Source organism: Arvicanthis niloticus, chromosome 13 (assembly GCF_011762505.2).
Source record: "Arvicanthis niloticus isolate mArvNil1 chromosome 13, mArvNil1.pat.X, whole genome shotgun sequence".
NCBI lineage: Eukaryota > Metazoa > Chordata > Mammalia > Rodentia > Muridae > Arvicanthis > Arvicanthis niloticus.
In genome coordinates this window covers 3,544,731-3,562,069 of record NC_047670.1, presented here as the reverse complement: position 1 = coordinate 3,562,069, position 17,339 = coordinate 3,544,731, and the positions used below count along the sequence as shown (strand labels likewise).

The 17,339-nt window shown below is 35.9% G+C and overlaps 1 protein-coding gene across 7 annotated transcripts in view; it reads left to right on the top strand.

The window, feature by feature from the left end:
- Positions 1-17,339, top strand: part of Ralyl (RALY RNA binding protein like) — a 677,304-nt gene that overhangs the window by 431,379 nt on the left and 228,586 nt on the right. Inside the window, exon 1 of one of the 7 annotated variants that reach the window (XM_034517322.2) lies at positions 15,948-16,094. The exons of the other annotated variants lie outside the window; for them this stretch is intronic. Coding sequence (XP_034373213.1) covers positions 16,058-16,094 — 37 coding nt within the window. The 5' untranslated portion in view covers positions 15,948-16,057. Of the gene's footprint in view, positions 1-15,947; positions 16,095-17,339 lie in introns of those variants that run through there. 7 annotated transcript variants of the gene reach the window in all.

The window sequence follows — 17,339 nt, the reverse complement described above, 5'->3', positions numbered from 1 at the left end:
ATTACATCACTTCTTCCTCTCTTTTCCTACTTACAAACCCTTCTGTATCCTCTTCCTTGATATCTCTCAAACTCATGGTCTCTGTTGCTTAACATGTATATAAATATATATGTCTACATATATGCACACACATATATATGTATATTAAATATATGTCTCTATATATGCTGTACTTAAGAATATATATTCCTAGTTAACTTCAAGGTCTATTTAATCTTCATTGTACATATGTGTTCAGGGCTGAGGATTTGTCATTGGATAAGCAATTGGTGTGCTCTTTCCTGGAGACTACTTCTCCCATTCTCAGCAATCTTTAGTTGTCTTTAGTTCTTTGTATAGGGATAAAGCCTCTTGGTATTTCTCTGGTCAACTTTAGCATGCCAATTTTTGTTGTTCTTTTCAGCTCCTGTTTACACAAATTTTATGAATATATCTGGTGACAATCTTAGGAGACACAATCCCATTGCCAACTTCCTCTGGCTTTTACAGTTCTTCTGCCCCTTCTGCAATGTTCTTTGAACCTTGGATGCAGGAATTTTTCTGTAATGTATCCACTGTGACTGAGTTCTACAACCCTCTGGTATATCTGGTTGTGGTTATATGTAATGATCTCCAATTGCTGCAATCAGAACTTTCCTTGATAAAGAGTCAGGACTAGGGGCTGGAGAGATGGCTCAATGGTTAAGAGCACTGACTGCTCTTCCAAAGGTCATGAGTCTGATTCCCAACAACTACATGGTGGCTCACAACCATCTGTAATGGGATCTGGTGCCCTCTTCTTGTGTGTCAAGGACAGTGTGCTCATATACATTAAATAAATAAATAAATAAATAAATAAATAAATAAATCCTCTATCATCATCATTAGAAGTGATTTTAAAAAAAGAGTCAGGACTATATTATCTGTGAGTACATACACAGCAATGTCGAATAGAGTTAAGGACTATATTGCTTTAATAAAGTGGTGGTCATAGCTTATTCTTCAAGAACCATGACTTTAGTGGGTACTTGGCTGGGTTTGTAGCATTTGGTATGGATTATCTCTTGCTGAACAGATCTTAGGTCCAATAAGAGAGAAGAAAGTTATGTCAATGTATGTGTGCCACTACTGAATCTTTAGAGTTATTTTACCATACTCGTCCTTGTTATATTTCATAGGCTTCAAAACTGGGTAGAAGTTTTAAGTTTTGCACCATAAGGAAGCTGACTTAGTACCACAAGCAATGTTTTCAAAATGATGTGTTCTCCTGCATGTCTGTGTATTTATAAAACTTTCAGTCCTTGTTTTATTTTCTTTTTAATACAGATTTCATTCAACATTATTGTAACTTATATAGTACCGATTCCTGAAAAATTTAAAATTATAACATGGAACCCTTAAGATCATGTATCTTTAAGCTCATCATCTTTATATGGAAGAGGTGATTTCCAGAATGTGTTCCATATCAACAACTAATAGACCAAATTTATTTTTAATTTTCTTAAATACTGAAATAAAACATGTTACCCTGCAGTAATTTGAACTACAGTAAAGCATTTGGTAGTGTTTTCTTTCATCCTTTCTGAATTTGGCTTCATCAGCTTTATTCAATTCATAGGGAAATTGTGGATAAGGAATGGCTTCTGTGGTTAAGAAACTTACCTATTGGGCTCTGGGGGAGTTAGTAAAAGAACTGAAGGAGCTAAAACGGTTTGCAACCCCATAGAAAGAACAATAATGTCAACTAACCAGAACCCCCAGAGCTAAACCCCCAGAACTCCCAAGGACTAAACCACCAACCAAAGATTACACATGGGAGTACCCATAGCTCCGGCTACACACATAGCAGAGGATGGCTTTGTCTGGCATCAATGGGAAAGAGTCCTGTGGAGGCTCAATGACCCAGCATAGGTGAATGCTAGGGCAGTGAGGCAGGAGTGGGTAGGCAGGTGGGAGAGCACCTTCACAGAAGCAGGGAGAGGGGCATGGGATAGGGGGATTGTGGAGGGGATACTGGGAAAGGGGATAGCATTTGAAATGTACATAAACAAAATAACCAGTTAAAAAAAATAAAAACTTACCTAGCTATGTTTCTTGCCAGCTTTGTGATCTTGACGCTTGACTGCCAATTTTATTATCTGTAAATGAGATGATGAGGCCTACCCGCTTAGGTGTTCAAAATTAGTATAAGAAAAATAAAATCTTTCAAAAATATAAATCCTCCTTGATTGTGATTCTTTTACTATTCTGAAAGTAACCAGTGAACCATTTTAAATTAAAATAATTTATGTGTATATAATCCAGTACTTACACCATAAAGCTTTTATTGGTGAACTTTAAAGATGATAATAGAAAATTATAAATTGTGATCTGAACAACAATCAAATTGTAGCTTACCCATTTTCAGTACTATATAATTGTTTCTTCAGTCATAACAATCGGGATGTGACATAAATTACTGATCCATTGCACACACACAACAAGTAGAAATTTAAATGCACTTGTCCTTGGGATTCCAGAAGAGATTGGATCTAAATCCCCCTGTGGATTCAATGTCTGTTGACATTCCTCACACAAAATAGCAAAATATTTACATATATGTGTGCAAGATCTTTGGTAATGCTTTAACTCTTCTCTATATAACATAGGATACCTATTATAACATAAATTTTATTTAAAGATTTACAATTTTATATGTTTAAAAAATAATGAAACAAATAATGATTAGGACCAGTAAGGACTTCTCCATCCATCAAACCTAAAGAATTTATTTGATCTTTGAAACTCACATGGTAGAAGGAACGAACTAATTCTCACAAGTTGCCCTCTGACCTCCACATGTGCACAATAGTGCACACCCCACAAATGAATAAATAAAAGCACTATATTTTAGAAGAATATATTTTTTACTTTCATTACAAATACAATTTCTTCTTCAAGTATAATTTATCAATAATGTGTTGAATTTGTTGGTGTTAAACCTAGCGATGGAGATGGTAGACAGTAGATAAAGCACTGGAAAGGACAAAAACTAATAAAATATTAGGAAATTAGATGATGATATTGTACAGGTTTAGAAGAAAAAAAGTCCAGAAGTCTTGAAGTTAGGGGGAAAAACATGAAGGGAAATAATACCCTAGGAAATAAGAAACTTAACTTATCATTTGTATCTCTATGTAAGTTGGCTGCATTTTGCCTTCCTGCTCCTTAGGTATGTTTTAATGTTCAGCATCCTTGTTCTGAATCTGTGTGGCATTGTTCAGATCTTCTCCAGCTAGTAGTATGTACCCTGCAAGCACACCAAAACAATGCACCTCTTGTGTAGCTCATATCACTCAATAATTCTGTCTTTTAACATAAAGTAATGAATGGACAGATAATGAGTGGTTGGATAGATGGAATAGGTAATCTGACAGACTGTTATTAGTAGAAGGATAAAAAGCATACACAACTCATTTTATAAATCCTATGATATCAAAATTTGATAACCCAAAATTTTCATAGTCACAAAAACTATGAAACAGATTCAGCTTTTAATTCCTTTGTAAATGCAGCACAGTCTCTTCATCTTAATACACAAACACAAAAAGATGTGATGCAGAGATTCTGATAAGGATTCCTCCACACTCCCTTCTAGAATACCTAGACTGCTAAAGCAAAATGCAATAGAATGCTTGGCTTAGTCCATCGGAAATATATTAACCAGAATTCCAGAGTCCTTTAAGTCCAAGATCTAGATACTAAACAATTCAGCAGCTTGTTGAATGATTTTTTTCTAGTTCAAGGAAAATAGTATCTTGGTATGCCCTTACCTGGCCAAAAGGAAAGCAGTTTTGCTAAATATTTGTAACAAAGGCACAGACACCATTTACACAGCCTCTTTCACAAATTTCCATCCCAAATACCATCTCTATGAGCATTATATTTTCAAATATGACCTTGGATGGAAAATCATAAAATTGAAAAGTAATTAATAAAATACATCAGAGACATGTGATATTCTTGTTTTCATAAGTTTATGAGTTAAATGACTGCAAGTAATAGCCCTTTAATGTCTTTGTCACCCTAAAAGGATTTGTGCTTCTTTTGAGTCTAGGATTATTTTACACCTTCATTGTGTGACAGAACTATCACTTGTTAAAAATATATTTAAAGGAAGTGAATATCTATGCAAAGAAAACTAGTTTATTTCATATTTTAATACTTTAATAAACCCAACCTTGACTATATATGTACATGTATTATTTTCTTTACACTATTTGTATATTATTAAATATGCACTTAAATTGGAAGGATTCAATTTACTGCTCTTCAAAAACTGTAAGTTAATACAAATATAAATGTAAAACCATACATCTGAAAACATTGAAAATGATACATCTGAGTCTGGATAATTAAATACAAACTAACAAAAAGTTATGAAGCTTAAATAAAATTATATGGAAAGCATTCAGATTATGTGAGTAAGAGTAAGAGAAAGGCTCAAGAAACACTGCAACTAATAAGATTAACTGAAAATAAGATCGATTGTATGATAAGTTATAAAGAAGACACAGTTTAGCTTTGTTTAATATTTGTAAGTATTAAATACTTCAAAAACTTAATGATTTCAAACAGTGCTTTGATGTTAGAGCACAAGAAACAGGATGAAGTGTTCATAATAAAATCCAATTATGTTCTTCTAAAAACAAAAGAATTCCTTTTCCAGATGTACTTAAAATTTTTAATGGAAAAAAAAACCAAGGAATAGAGAGATGTTTGTTTTCTTATTTCATTTCAATTACAATGAGGAATATAAAAGCACTGTTCTGAAAATTAATACTATCTGAGCCAATATTACAAGTGGAAACTTGGAATGAACTTGAGGTAGTTTTATATTTCCTCCCTTTCAAATAGAAAATAAAATGAAGTTATAGATAAAATTGCAAAAACTGATCTTAAGGGGATAGCTATTGAATGTTTAGTGTATTTTTAGATTAGTGAGGATCAGAACAGTTGACTCCTAGTGAATATATGTGAGTCCAATACCAAGATACTTTGGCAAAAATTCATGTAAGCTGATAAATATATGGAAGGGTACAGGTATTGCCATGTAATTCAGTTCTTGAATCTTATCCAGCAGTTGAATGTCATTCGGTTATCACCCTGAACAGATATAAATTTGGTGTCAATAGCTAACATAAATTGTACTTGGAAAGAGATGTTTTGGTAAAGAAAAAAGCCTTTATGTTGGACATATGAAGAGACAGTAGTACCACAGGGGCAGCTGGAATGATGATGAAAAAAAGCAAGAGAATATGCTCTTAGCATTCCTGTCTTTTCATGATAAGAATGTCATAAAGTAAAGACATTGCTTGGTCCATTTGGCTGTGGTAGACACCTAGCTAGTCTGCTCCACAGAAGACACCATATCATGAGCCATCCTAGAGGAACCACTGCACTCAGAGCAACAGGATTTCAAAATCCTAGAGGTAGCCTGAGTCCCAGGAGCTCTTCCAAACAGGAGCTCAGGATCATAGGATCACAGAGACAGCTGGACTTGGAGGAGTTCTGACACAAGCAAGATAACTAGAAAGATGGGCTCCAGTCACAGACAGTGAGTACAGGTAGCAATAGAGATAACCAGATGGCAGAAGGTAAGTGCAAGAATATAAGCAACAGAAACTAAAGTTACCTGGCATAATCAGAACCCAGTTCTCCCACCATAGCAAGTCCTGGACACAACATCACACTGGAAAAGCAGAATTCATATTTAAAATCACTTCTCATGATGATGATAGAGGACTTTAAAGTAAAGATTAGCTGTGGGTTGCTGTTCAAATTGAGCACTGTAGAGGGCAGAGTTAAGACACAGATGTCTTAACTCATGTCACTTAAGGGGAATAGTTTTTCAAGGATGTGTTTCCCAGAAGAAATATTTTGTATTAACTTGAAAAAACTCTCAAACTTAAATCTGTGCTGGGAGTCATGGTCCAAGTGGCTTGAAGTAACCACTATCTCTCTCACTGAGTTTTTCCATCAGCAGTTTCCAAATGATACCAGTTGTAAGTCAGCTATGTGGTCAGGAATCTTAATGACAAAATATTATATTATTTCAACTTTAAATTTATTTTAGAAAATCTCTAAGATTTTAATATTACTCAGTTTAACTTGGGTCATGATAAATTTCTTAGTGGTTATTGTGTCTTGAATTTCATAGAAAGTTGTGAAAAATCTTTTAAAAATATTTTAAACATTTAGTATTTTACATGTGGTATGTAGAAAAGGCAGAGGAAAACACATATAAGAGAAAAATAACCATTCATCAAAGCTGAGGAGACTTCCTGTTCCAGCCAAATCACACTGGAGCTAATCTTGAAGACCCTGCCCTCATCTTCCTCTCAACATATGTATTTGCAATTATTATATTCATTTATCCTAACCTTTATGAATTGTATTGAGCATGTTTTTGTTGTGGTTCTTTTGTTTGTTTGATTTTTGTGGAGTCTCACTTATTTCCTTCATAGCTTCTGAAAATATCTCTTTTATTTTATAAGTCATGCTGTATCTTACTGTTGCTTAAAAACATTCGGTCAGATTTGAAGCAGGAACCTGTGAGTCTTACTTTACTGAAACACTGAGAATAGGGATGATGATAAAAATAGTAAAGGCAGAAATGGAAATAATATTTCAGAGGATGGTTTTAGTATTTGACGTAGTTATGCTTATAAAATGCAGTGAAGTCTAGGACCTTGCATGTGCTTTCTCAGTGTCAGCTCTTACTAAGCTACACAGCATTCACTCTCTGTGCTTATCTCAAGGAAATGCTATGTTCTTAATTTATGTGCCTTTGCAGTACTCTAGAGAATCCTTCAGTAAAAAACCCACCAGTTACCCACAGCACATCCATTATTCAGGCTTTATTCTTCCTGGTATAATTTCTAATAAAATTCTCACAGCATATATCTGTAAGATATACAGTGTTCCTGCTGTTATACCTTGCTTTGGAAGTTTCCTTGTTTCTAAACTTGGGATACTAACACCTAAGCAAAGAATTGCTTTAAAAGTTTGAAACATACATGTTTGGCACAAGGATACACTCTCTGTCTGTACATATTGTTGTCAATATCTATGTCTCTCTCTCTCTCTCTCTCTCTCTCTCTCTCTCTCTCTCTCTCTCTCTCTCTCTCTGACTCTGTCTCTGTTTCTGTCTGTCTCTCTCTGTTTCTCTATCTCTCTCTGTCTCTGTCTCTCTGTCTCTGTTTCTGTCTCTCTGTCTCTCTGTCTCTCTCTTACACACACACAGAGACAAACACACACACAGAGAGAGAGAGAGAAAGAGAGAGAGAGAGAGAGAGAGAGAGAGAGAGAGAGAGAGAGAGAGAAAAGACATTTATTACTTGGTTACTCTTAGAAGATCAGATACTTCCATTTCCCTCTGGCCTTCTTTCTTCTGCTCCTTAAAACTGTTCCAGGATGGATGCTTTATTGGTCACTCCTTCTTAGGTATTTTTGAGGTGCCCAATTTCTGTAGCCTAAAACATGCCAACATTCAAGCCACTAGGCTCATCCATAAAAATCAAGAGTGTACGGATGGTATTTTATGATGTGAGCAAAGTAACATTAAGAAAGAGTGACAAGCTTTGCAGCTGAAAAGTCAATGATGGTACAAATTTTGCCTGATAAGAACTACTAGTCATGCCCCTTGCTTGGTCCTTTGGCTGGGGCAGACATAAAGCTGGACTGCTCCTGTGGAGACACCATATCCTGTGCCATCTTAGAGAAAGCACTGTACTCAGAGCAGTGGGTAAAAACCCTCTCAGACAACCCTACACCCCAGAGTTGCAACTGGGAGCCTGGGGCACTCAGGATCCATCACTTACCCAAACCCCATCCCTCCTGAATACCACTCCAAGCCTGCCCTTGCTTGGTCCATTTGGCTGTGGTAGACACCTAGCTAGTCTGCTCCACAGAAGACACCATATCATGAGCCATCCTAGAGGAACCACTGCACTCAGAGCAACAGGATTTCAAAATCCTAGAGGTAGCCTGAGTCCCAGGAGCTCTTCCAAACAGGAGCTCAGGATCATAGGATCACAGAGACAGCTGGACTTGGAGGAGTTCTGACACAAGCAAGATAACTAGAAAGATGGGCTCCAGTCACAGACAGTGAGTACAGGTAGCAATAGAGATAACCAGATGGCAGAAGGTAAGTGCAAGAATATAAGCAACAGAAACTAAAGTTACCTGGCATAATCAGAACCCAGTTCTCCCACCATAGCAAGTCCTGGACACAACATCACACTGGAAAAGCAGAATTCATATTTAAAATCACTTCTCATGATGATGATAGAGGACTTTAAGAAGGACATAAATAACTCCTTTAAAGAAATACAGGAGAACACAGATAAACAGATAGAAGTCATTAAAGAGGAAACACAAAAATTCCTTAAAGAATTAGAAAAAACACAATCAAACAGGTGAAGGAAATAAACAAAACCATCCAGGATCTAAAAAATGGAAGTAGAAACAATAAAGAAATCTCAAAGGGAGAATACCCTAGAAATAGAAAACCTAAGAAAAAAATCAGGAGTCATACACACAAGCATCACAAACAGAATACAAGAGATAAAAAAGAGAATTTCAGATGCAGAAGATACCATGGAAAACATAGACAAAACTGTCAAAGAAAATGTGAAATGCCAAAAGCTCCTAACAACAACAAAAAAAAACCATCCAGGAAATCCAGGACACAATGAGAAGATCAAACCTAAGGATAATAGGCATAGAAGGGAGTGAAGATTCCCAACTTAAAGGACCAGTAAATATTTCCAACAAAATTGTAGAGAAAAACTTTCTTAACCTAAGAAAGAGATGCCTATGAACATACAAGAAGCCTATAGAACTCAAAATAGACAAGACCAGAAACGAAATTTCTCCCATCACATAATAATCAAAACACCAAATGCACAAAACAATGAAAAAATATTAAAAGCAGTAAAGAAAAAAGTTCAAGTAACATATAAAGGCAGACCTATAAGAATTACACCAGACTTCTCACCAGAGACTATAAAAGCAAGAAGACCCTGAACTGATATCATACAGACCCTAAGAGAACACAAATACAAACCTAGACTACTATACTCAGTAAAACTCTCAATCACTATAGAGGGAGAAAACGAGATATTCCATGACAAAACCAAATTTACACAATATCTTCCTACAAATCCAACCCTACAAGGGATAATAGATGGAATCCAACACAAGAAAGGAAACTGCAACCTAGAAAAAGCAAGAAAGTAATCGTCTAACAAATCCAAAAGAAGAAAGCTACACAAACAATTCCACCTCTAATAACAAAAATAACAGGAAGCAACAATCATTTTTTTCTTAATGTCTCTTAACATCAATGGACTCAATTCCCCAATAAAAAGACAAAGACCAACAGACTGGATACTTAAATAGGACCCAGAATTTTGCTGCATACAGGAAACCCACCTTAGTGACAAAGACAGATACTACCTCAAAGTAAAAGGCTGGGAAAAAATTTTCTAAGTAAATGGTCTCTAGAAACAAGCTGGAGTAGCCATTCTATTATCAATGTTCAACCAGAAGTTATCAGAAAAGATAAAGATACTTCATACTCATAAAAGGAAAAATCTACCAAGATGAACTCTCAATTCTGAACATCTAAGCTCCAAATGCAAGGGCACCCACATTCATAAAAGAAACTTTACTAAAGCTCAAAGCACACATTGTACCTCACACAATAATACTAGGGTATTTCAACACCCCACTGTCAGCAATAGACAGATCATGGAAACAGAAACTAAATAGAGACACAGTGAAATTAACAGAAGTTATGAACCAAAAGATTTAACAGATATCTATAGAACATTTTATCCTAAAACAAAAGAATATACCATCTTCTCAGCACCTCATGATGCCCTCTCCAAAACAGACTATAAATTTGGTCAAAAACCAGGCCTCAACAGATACAAGAAAATTGAAATAATCACATGCCTCCTATCAGATTACCATGGACTTCTGGTCTTCAATAATGACAAAAAACAATGGAAAGCCCACATTCATGTGGAAACTGAATAACACTCTACTCAGTGATAACATGGTCAGGAAAGAAACAAAGAAAAAAAATTAAAGACTTTTTAGAATTTAATGAAAATGAAGGCTAGTCATACCAAAACTTATGGGACACAATGAAAGCAGTGCTAAGAGGAAATCTCAGAGCTCTAAGTGTCTACAAAAAGAAACTGGAGAGAACATACACCAGCAGCTTGACAGCACACCTGAAAGCTCTAGAACAAAAAGAAGCAAATACACCAAAGACAAGTAGACAGCAGGAAATAATCAAACTCAGGGCTGAAACCAACCATTTTTTGTTTGTAGAAACAAAACAAAATACAAACAAACAAACAAAAACCTATACAAAGTACCAACAAAACCAGGAGCTGGTTCTTTGAGAAAATAAACAAGATAGATAAACCCTTAGCCAGGCTAACCAGAGGGCACAGAGACAGTATATACATTACCAAAATCAGAACTTAAATCAGACATAACAACAGAAACTGAGGAAATTTAAAAAATCATCAGATCCTACTATGACAGTTTCAACAAAACTGAAAAATTTGGAAGAAATGGACAATTTTCTAGACAGATATGAGGTACCAAAGTTAAATCAGGAGCAGATAAACCATCTAATCAGTCCCATAAACCCTTAAAAAAAATAGTAACAGTCATTCAAAGTCTCCCCACCAAAAAAAGCCTAGGCCCAGATGGTTTTAGTACAGAATTCTGGCAGACCTTCAAGAAACACCTAATACCAATTCTCTTGGAATTCTCCAATACCACAAAATAGAAACAGAAGGAACACTCCTCAATTAGTTCAATGAAGCCATATTTACACGCATACCTAAACCACAGAAAGACACAAAAAGAAAGAAACTTTAGACCAATCTCCTTTATAAATATTGATGCAAACATACTCAATAGAATTCTCACAAACTGAATCCAAGAACACATCAAAACAATCATCCATCATGATCAAGTAGTCTTTATCCCAGGAATGCAGGGATGGTTCAATATTCGGAAATCCATCACTGTAATCCACTATATAAACAAACTCAAAGGAAAAAAAAATACATGATCATCTCACTAGATGCTGAGAAAGCACTTGACAAAATTCAACATCCCTTCATGGTAAAAGTCTTCAAAAGATCAGGAATTCAAACCCTATACCTAAACATAATAAAATCAATAAACAGCACACCAATAGCCAACGTCGAGCTAAATAGAGAGAAACCTGAAGCAATCCCATTAAATTCAGGGACTAATCAAGGCTGCCTACTATCTCCCTATTTATTCAATATAGTACTTGAAGTCCTAGCTAGAGCAATTAGACAACAAAAGGAAGTCAAAGGGATAGAAATAGGAAAGAAAGAAGTCAAAATATCACTATTTGCAAACGATATGATTGTATACTTAAGTCGCTTCCACCAGAGAACTCTTAAACATTATAAACAACTTCAGCAAAGTGGCTGGATATAAAATCAACTCAAACAAATCAGTAGCCTTCCTCTACTAGAAGGATAAAATTCCTGAGAAAGAAATTAGGGAAATGACACCCTTCACAATAGTCACAAATAATATAAAATACCTTGGTGTGAATCTTAACCTAGCAAGTGAAAGATTTTTATGACAATAACTTCATGTCTCTGAAGAAAGAAATTGAAGAGAATCTCAGAAGATGAAAAGATCTCCCATGATCATGGATTGGCAGGATAAATATAGTACAAATGGCCATCTTGCCAAAAGCAATCTACAGATTCAATGCAATACCCATCAAAATTCCAATTCATTTCTTCACAGACTTACAAAAAGCAATTTGCAAATTCATTTGGAATAACAAAAAAACAATGATAGTGAGAACTATTCTCAACAATAAAAGAACTTCTGGAAGAATCACTATCCCTGACCTCAAGCTGTACTGCAGAGCAATAGTGATAAAAACTACATGGTATTGGTACAGAGACAGACAAGAAGATGAATGGAATAGAACTGAAGACCCAGAAATGAACCCACACACTTATGGTCACTTGATCTTTGACAAAGGAACTAAAATGTCCAGTGGAAAAAGGTCAGCACTTTCAACAAATGGTGCTGGTTCAACTGGAGGTCAGCATGTAGAAGAATGCAAATCAGTCCATTGTACAAAGTTCAAATTCAAGTGGATAAAGGAACGTCACATAAATCCAGATATACTGAAACTAATAGAAGTGAAGGTGGGGAAGAACCTCAAAAACCTGGGCACAGGGGAAAAGTTCCTGAATAGAACACCAATGGCTCTAAGATCAAGAATTGACAAATGGCACCTCATAAAATTGCAAATCTCTTATAAGGCAAAGTATAGTGTCAAGAAAACAAAACGGCAACCAACATATTGGGAAAAGGTCTTTACCAATCCTACATGTGATAGAGGACTAATATCCAATATATACAAAGAACTCAAGAAACTAGACATGAGACAACCAAATAACCCTAATAAAAATGGGGTACAGATCTAAACAAAGAATTCTCAACTGAGGAAACTCGAATGGCCGAGAAACACATAAAGAAATGTTCAGCATCCTTAGTCATCAGGGAAATGCAAATGAAAACAATCCTGAGATTCCACCTCACACCAGTCAGAATGGCTAAGATAAAAAACTCAGATGATATCAGATGCTGGCAAGGATGTGGAGAAAGAGGAACACTCCTCCATTGTTGGTGAGACTACACGCTGGTACAACCATTCTGGAAATCAATCTGATGGTTCCTCAGAAAATTGAACATAGCATTACCTAAGGACCCAGCTCTACCACTCCTGGGCATAAACCCAGGAAATTCTCCAACATATAACAAGGACATATGCTCCACTATGTTCATAGCAGCCTTATTTATAATAACCAGAAACTGGAAAGAAACAGATATCATTTAACAGAGGAATGGATACAGAAAATGTGGTACATTTACACAACAGATTATTACTTGGCTATTAAAAGCAATGAATTTATGAAATTTTTAGGCAAATGAATGGAACTAGAAAATATCATCCTGAGTGAGGTAGACCAATCACAAAGAACACACATGGTATGCATTCACTGATAATTAGATATTAGCCCAAAATCTCACAATACCCAAGATACAACTCACAGACCATGTGAAGATCATGAAGAAGAAAGACCAAAGTGTGGGTGCTTCTGTCCTTCTTAGAAGGAGTAACAAAATACCTAAGGGAGCAAATATGAAGACAAAGTGTGGGACAGAAAATGAAGAAGGGGTTGTCTGGAGACTGCTTCACCTGGGTATCTCTCCCATGTGCAGTCAGGAATGGTAGATTCTGATGTGGTTGCCAGGAAGTGCATGCTGACAGGAACCTGTCTCCTTAGATGTTTGCCAGAGTTTGACAAAGGTGGATGCTAACAGCTAACCATTGATCTGACCATGGGGTTCCTAATGGAGAAGTTAGAGAAGATTGAAGGAGCTGAAAGAGTTTGTGGCCTCATGAGGAGAGCAACAATAGCAACCAAACAGAGCTCTGAAGTCTAAACCACTAGCCTGGGAGCACACAGGGAAGCACCCATGGCTCCAGCTGTATATGTGGGGGAGAATGGCCTTGTAGGGCCTACATAGGTGAGAGAGCAGGTCCTTGGTCCTGTGAAGGCTCGATGCCCCAGTGTGGGGGAATTTGAGGGTGGGGAGGTGGGAGTGTGTTGGTAGGGGCACATCCTGATAGAAGCAGGAGGAGGGGAGATGGGATAGGGGTTACTGGGTGGGTAGAAATGGGGAAAGGGATTAACATCCAAAATGGAAATGAAATATTCAATAAAAAATGTAAAAAGAAAGAACTGCCAGTCATAGGTGAACATATAAGATATAATTGCTTTTATAGCTATAATGATGGTGGGACAACTTGCTTTTCATATGTGAAGAAACCTACATAAATTAATTAGTCTGCATAAAAACTGTTCAAGTTGAAATTAATGGTAGAAAATGAAGAAGTATTATTGTAAACAGAGGAAATTGTCATTTTGACTATACAAAATCCTATAGGAATTCTAAACTTACAGACATGTACATCCTTGTAATATTAGGCTATCAGTATGTAATAATCACTAACTCTTTTCTTCTTTATATTATATTTATATTATATATATATTGGGAAAATATTTTCTATATTTGTTGTATTAAAACAGTTTGCTATGGCCAGCCATGTATATGCTCTTGCTTCTAGGAAAGGAGTTAATTATGTTTGTAAAGGAGTTATTGTCTATTTAATATGAATTTGTTTCCACAAAGCTAAACTTTACTTTTACAACTCTTAAGTATACATCAGCTAATGTAAATCAGAAAACATTAGGGTTATCCAAGGAAACAAAAGATAGATATGAAGAGAGCATTTGATTTAAAAAATTCATTACAGTGTTTGCATATTGTCTGACTTCATTGAAAATTTATAATTATATAGACTTTATAATTTATTAAAGTTGATATATTATGCAAGTAACTGGTTAGGTTCTACTCTGTGTCAGTTGTCAGTCTGATCTCTGGATACTCCTTGTTAAAGAAAACAAAGTTTTGTGATAAGAAATAAGTATACCAGTAAAAAGATCATCAAAAACAAGATAATATGGAGAATCACAGGTGATTCCTAAATATTATTGAGAAAACTAATCAGGAATAATGTTATGGAACACATACCAAACTATATAAAAATACACAAGTATGGTAGTGATAGCATCTGTTGTGTGAGAGGACATAGAACAATGTGGTCTCTAACAGCCTTGGTGAAGAGTGAGTGTAGTTAGTCAAAAGTGGAGGATGCTGTATAAAATATTGAACACCTATTTGGATGACATTATTGTCATCTCCAATTATGGAATATAGTAATTACTAGAATATAAATTGATTTTACACTCTAATAATCCTATTAATGCTCACAAAGATATTTCTCTACTACAAACAAATTTTGACAGCTGAACATTGCCATTTCTGGTGCTCTAATCGAAGCAGAACTTAACACATAATCTAGGTGACCCATTACCAAGAAATGTTCCACTGTTGTATGTGGGTCCTCCTAAATGTAAAAACAAACAAACAGACAAAAACCACAAAACAAACAAACATACATACATACATGTTATTTTACAGCCACAAACATGCAGGAGTGTCTGGGCCAGTCATTTCATTGAGCTGGATTCCCATGGTTGTACATATCTGAATAGAGTACACTGCACATGAAGTCACAGCCACCACACTTTCCATCTTAGGAGACAGTTAAACAGCTCAGGTAAGGTTTCACCTCAGTATTGTCAGAGCAGAGGACTGAGCACTGAAATGAGGCTGAAGGTAGATGGAAGGTTGTAGCAAAACTTTCTGCAAGGAGCAGCACAGTTCCTAGCATGCATTAAGTACTTTTCGAGCCCAAGTTCCAATAGTGTACTCCTCCTTTTATGGATGTTAGGCATAGAGGTCTGCTTTATTGTCAAAGTACACACTGGCTGAAGAAATAGGCAACATGGTAAGTGATAACTGCTTTAAATATACAACATTCACAAGGGGGCAAATAAGGAAAGAATAACAAAATGCAAATCTCATCATTTTCAAGTGGTCAAAGAATATGTGAACTCATACGATAGCTTTTAATATTTGAAAATACCGTACAAGGGTCTTTATGTTTCACACTGTAATTTTCAGCGTTACTGCTCCTGCTAACTATATGAATCTGTTCTTTATTCACATTGCTTCGAGCACAACATTTTAGTAATCTAGATCTTATTAAAGAACTTAACTAACATTGGTTGGGGTGTTAGAAAATTCTAATTTTTTTTCTGGGAGATTTGCATTGAACATAGTAGTTATAAGCAGTGGCACATCCCTGTAATTTTACGAGAATGGTATTGCCCTGGCTTTCACTGTGTGATTGCTGGTTACCTTCTGTCAGCCAGCAACAGCCTCACTGCAAAGCAGGAGCAGAACCCGTCTCTTTGTCTCCGTGGTCAAACCAATTACTTCTTAGAAAGTCAGCATTTCCTTTTTCAGAATGACCATGTACAGAAGCAAACGCAGACATCAGAGATGTAAGTAGACCCAACTTTCTCATTTGAGTGTGGTGAGAGAAACATACTTGATTTCTTAAAAGGCTAATTATGACTCCTTCTGATATATGCTGGTAGTAGGAGAGATTTTGTAGCTCTTTTAACCCTAACCTTCATCTTTGTCCCTCTTACATGCTTGAAAAATGTTAGGGGAGAGGGAATAATTTGCTTGTTACTATGGTAACCCTTGAAAAGGTTTACAAAATCAACAGAGAAACAGATCCAATGCAGTTTCAGCCTAGCTCAGCAGCCTTCATTCATGCAGGGTGCAGGACAGTTCTTCTCTTCTTTATGAGTGATGATTTTTTTTTCTTGAAAGTCTATTGAAAGGTTTGGGAATCCAGTGTAAAACTTCTATTACACCTCCAGCTTCATTTACAAAATCTCAAGGGAAATAAATAAAGCAGTTCAGAACGGAGGAGGAGGGATACTTAATTGTGAATGACAAGGTGAATATTTAACAGGCTATGTACTGCTAAACTTCTTGGTCCAGAGCATATTTGTAACATAATTTGCTGTGAACAGCATTTCAAAGGGTTAAAATGAGTCATTTTAACCCTCACTAAGGATCCTATTCTCAGTTAAAGGGAATGAAGCTAAGTCTACAACATAGATGATTATAAAGCCCAAACCCTCAGGATTTAGCTGAAAATCAAAGACTGACAATAAAACTGCCTGTGGCAAGGCAATATACCTCCGGTGAAACCGTCTCAATTGCATCTTTCTCTAGTAAGTCAAACTTTCTCGCTTTATCTTTCCTGTTGTGGAAAGTAAATAGAACCAGTGAGCTGCAAATGGCCTATCGCTGACTGTGCTTACCATCTCATTCCAGTATTGGCATCTCATTCTTTACTCAAATCTATGCTTTCTTACTTTTCAATATAGTGTGTTTAGATGTTATAGAATTATTTCAAAAGCAGAAAGATTGCCAGCAGCTATTCCTCTGTTAAAAGTCCATAACCTGATAGAAATACAATGTTGTTTCTCATCATTTAGTGTTTGTATTATTTTCACTTTAGACTTAAGAACTAATATTGTTCTTGTTCAAAGAAGTTTCATGTGCCATTCAAAGTCCTGTGTGCTGGGGATATCACCTTGATAGTGTCTCACTCAAGGTATAATATTGTGCCATGTTATATACTTTTTTCATAAACCTGGTTAGTTTGAAGTCTACAAATATATTGATAATTAATTTCCTTGTTATTTCCTCCTACAAGAATGAATCTC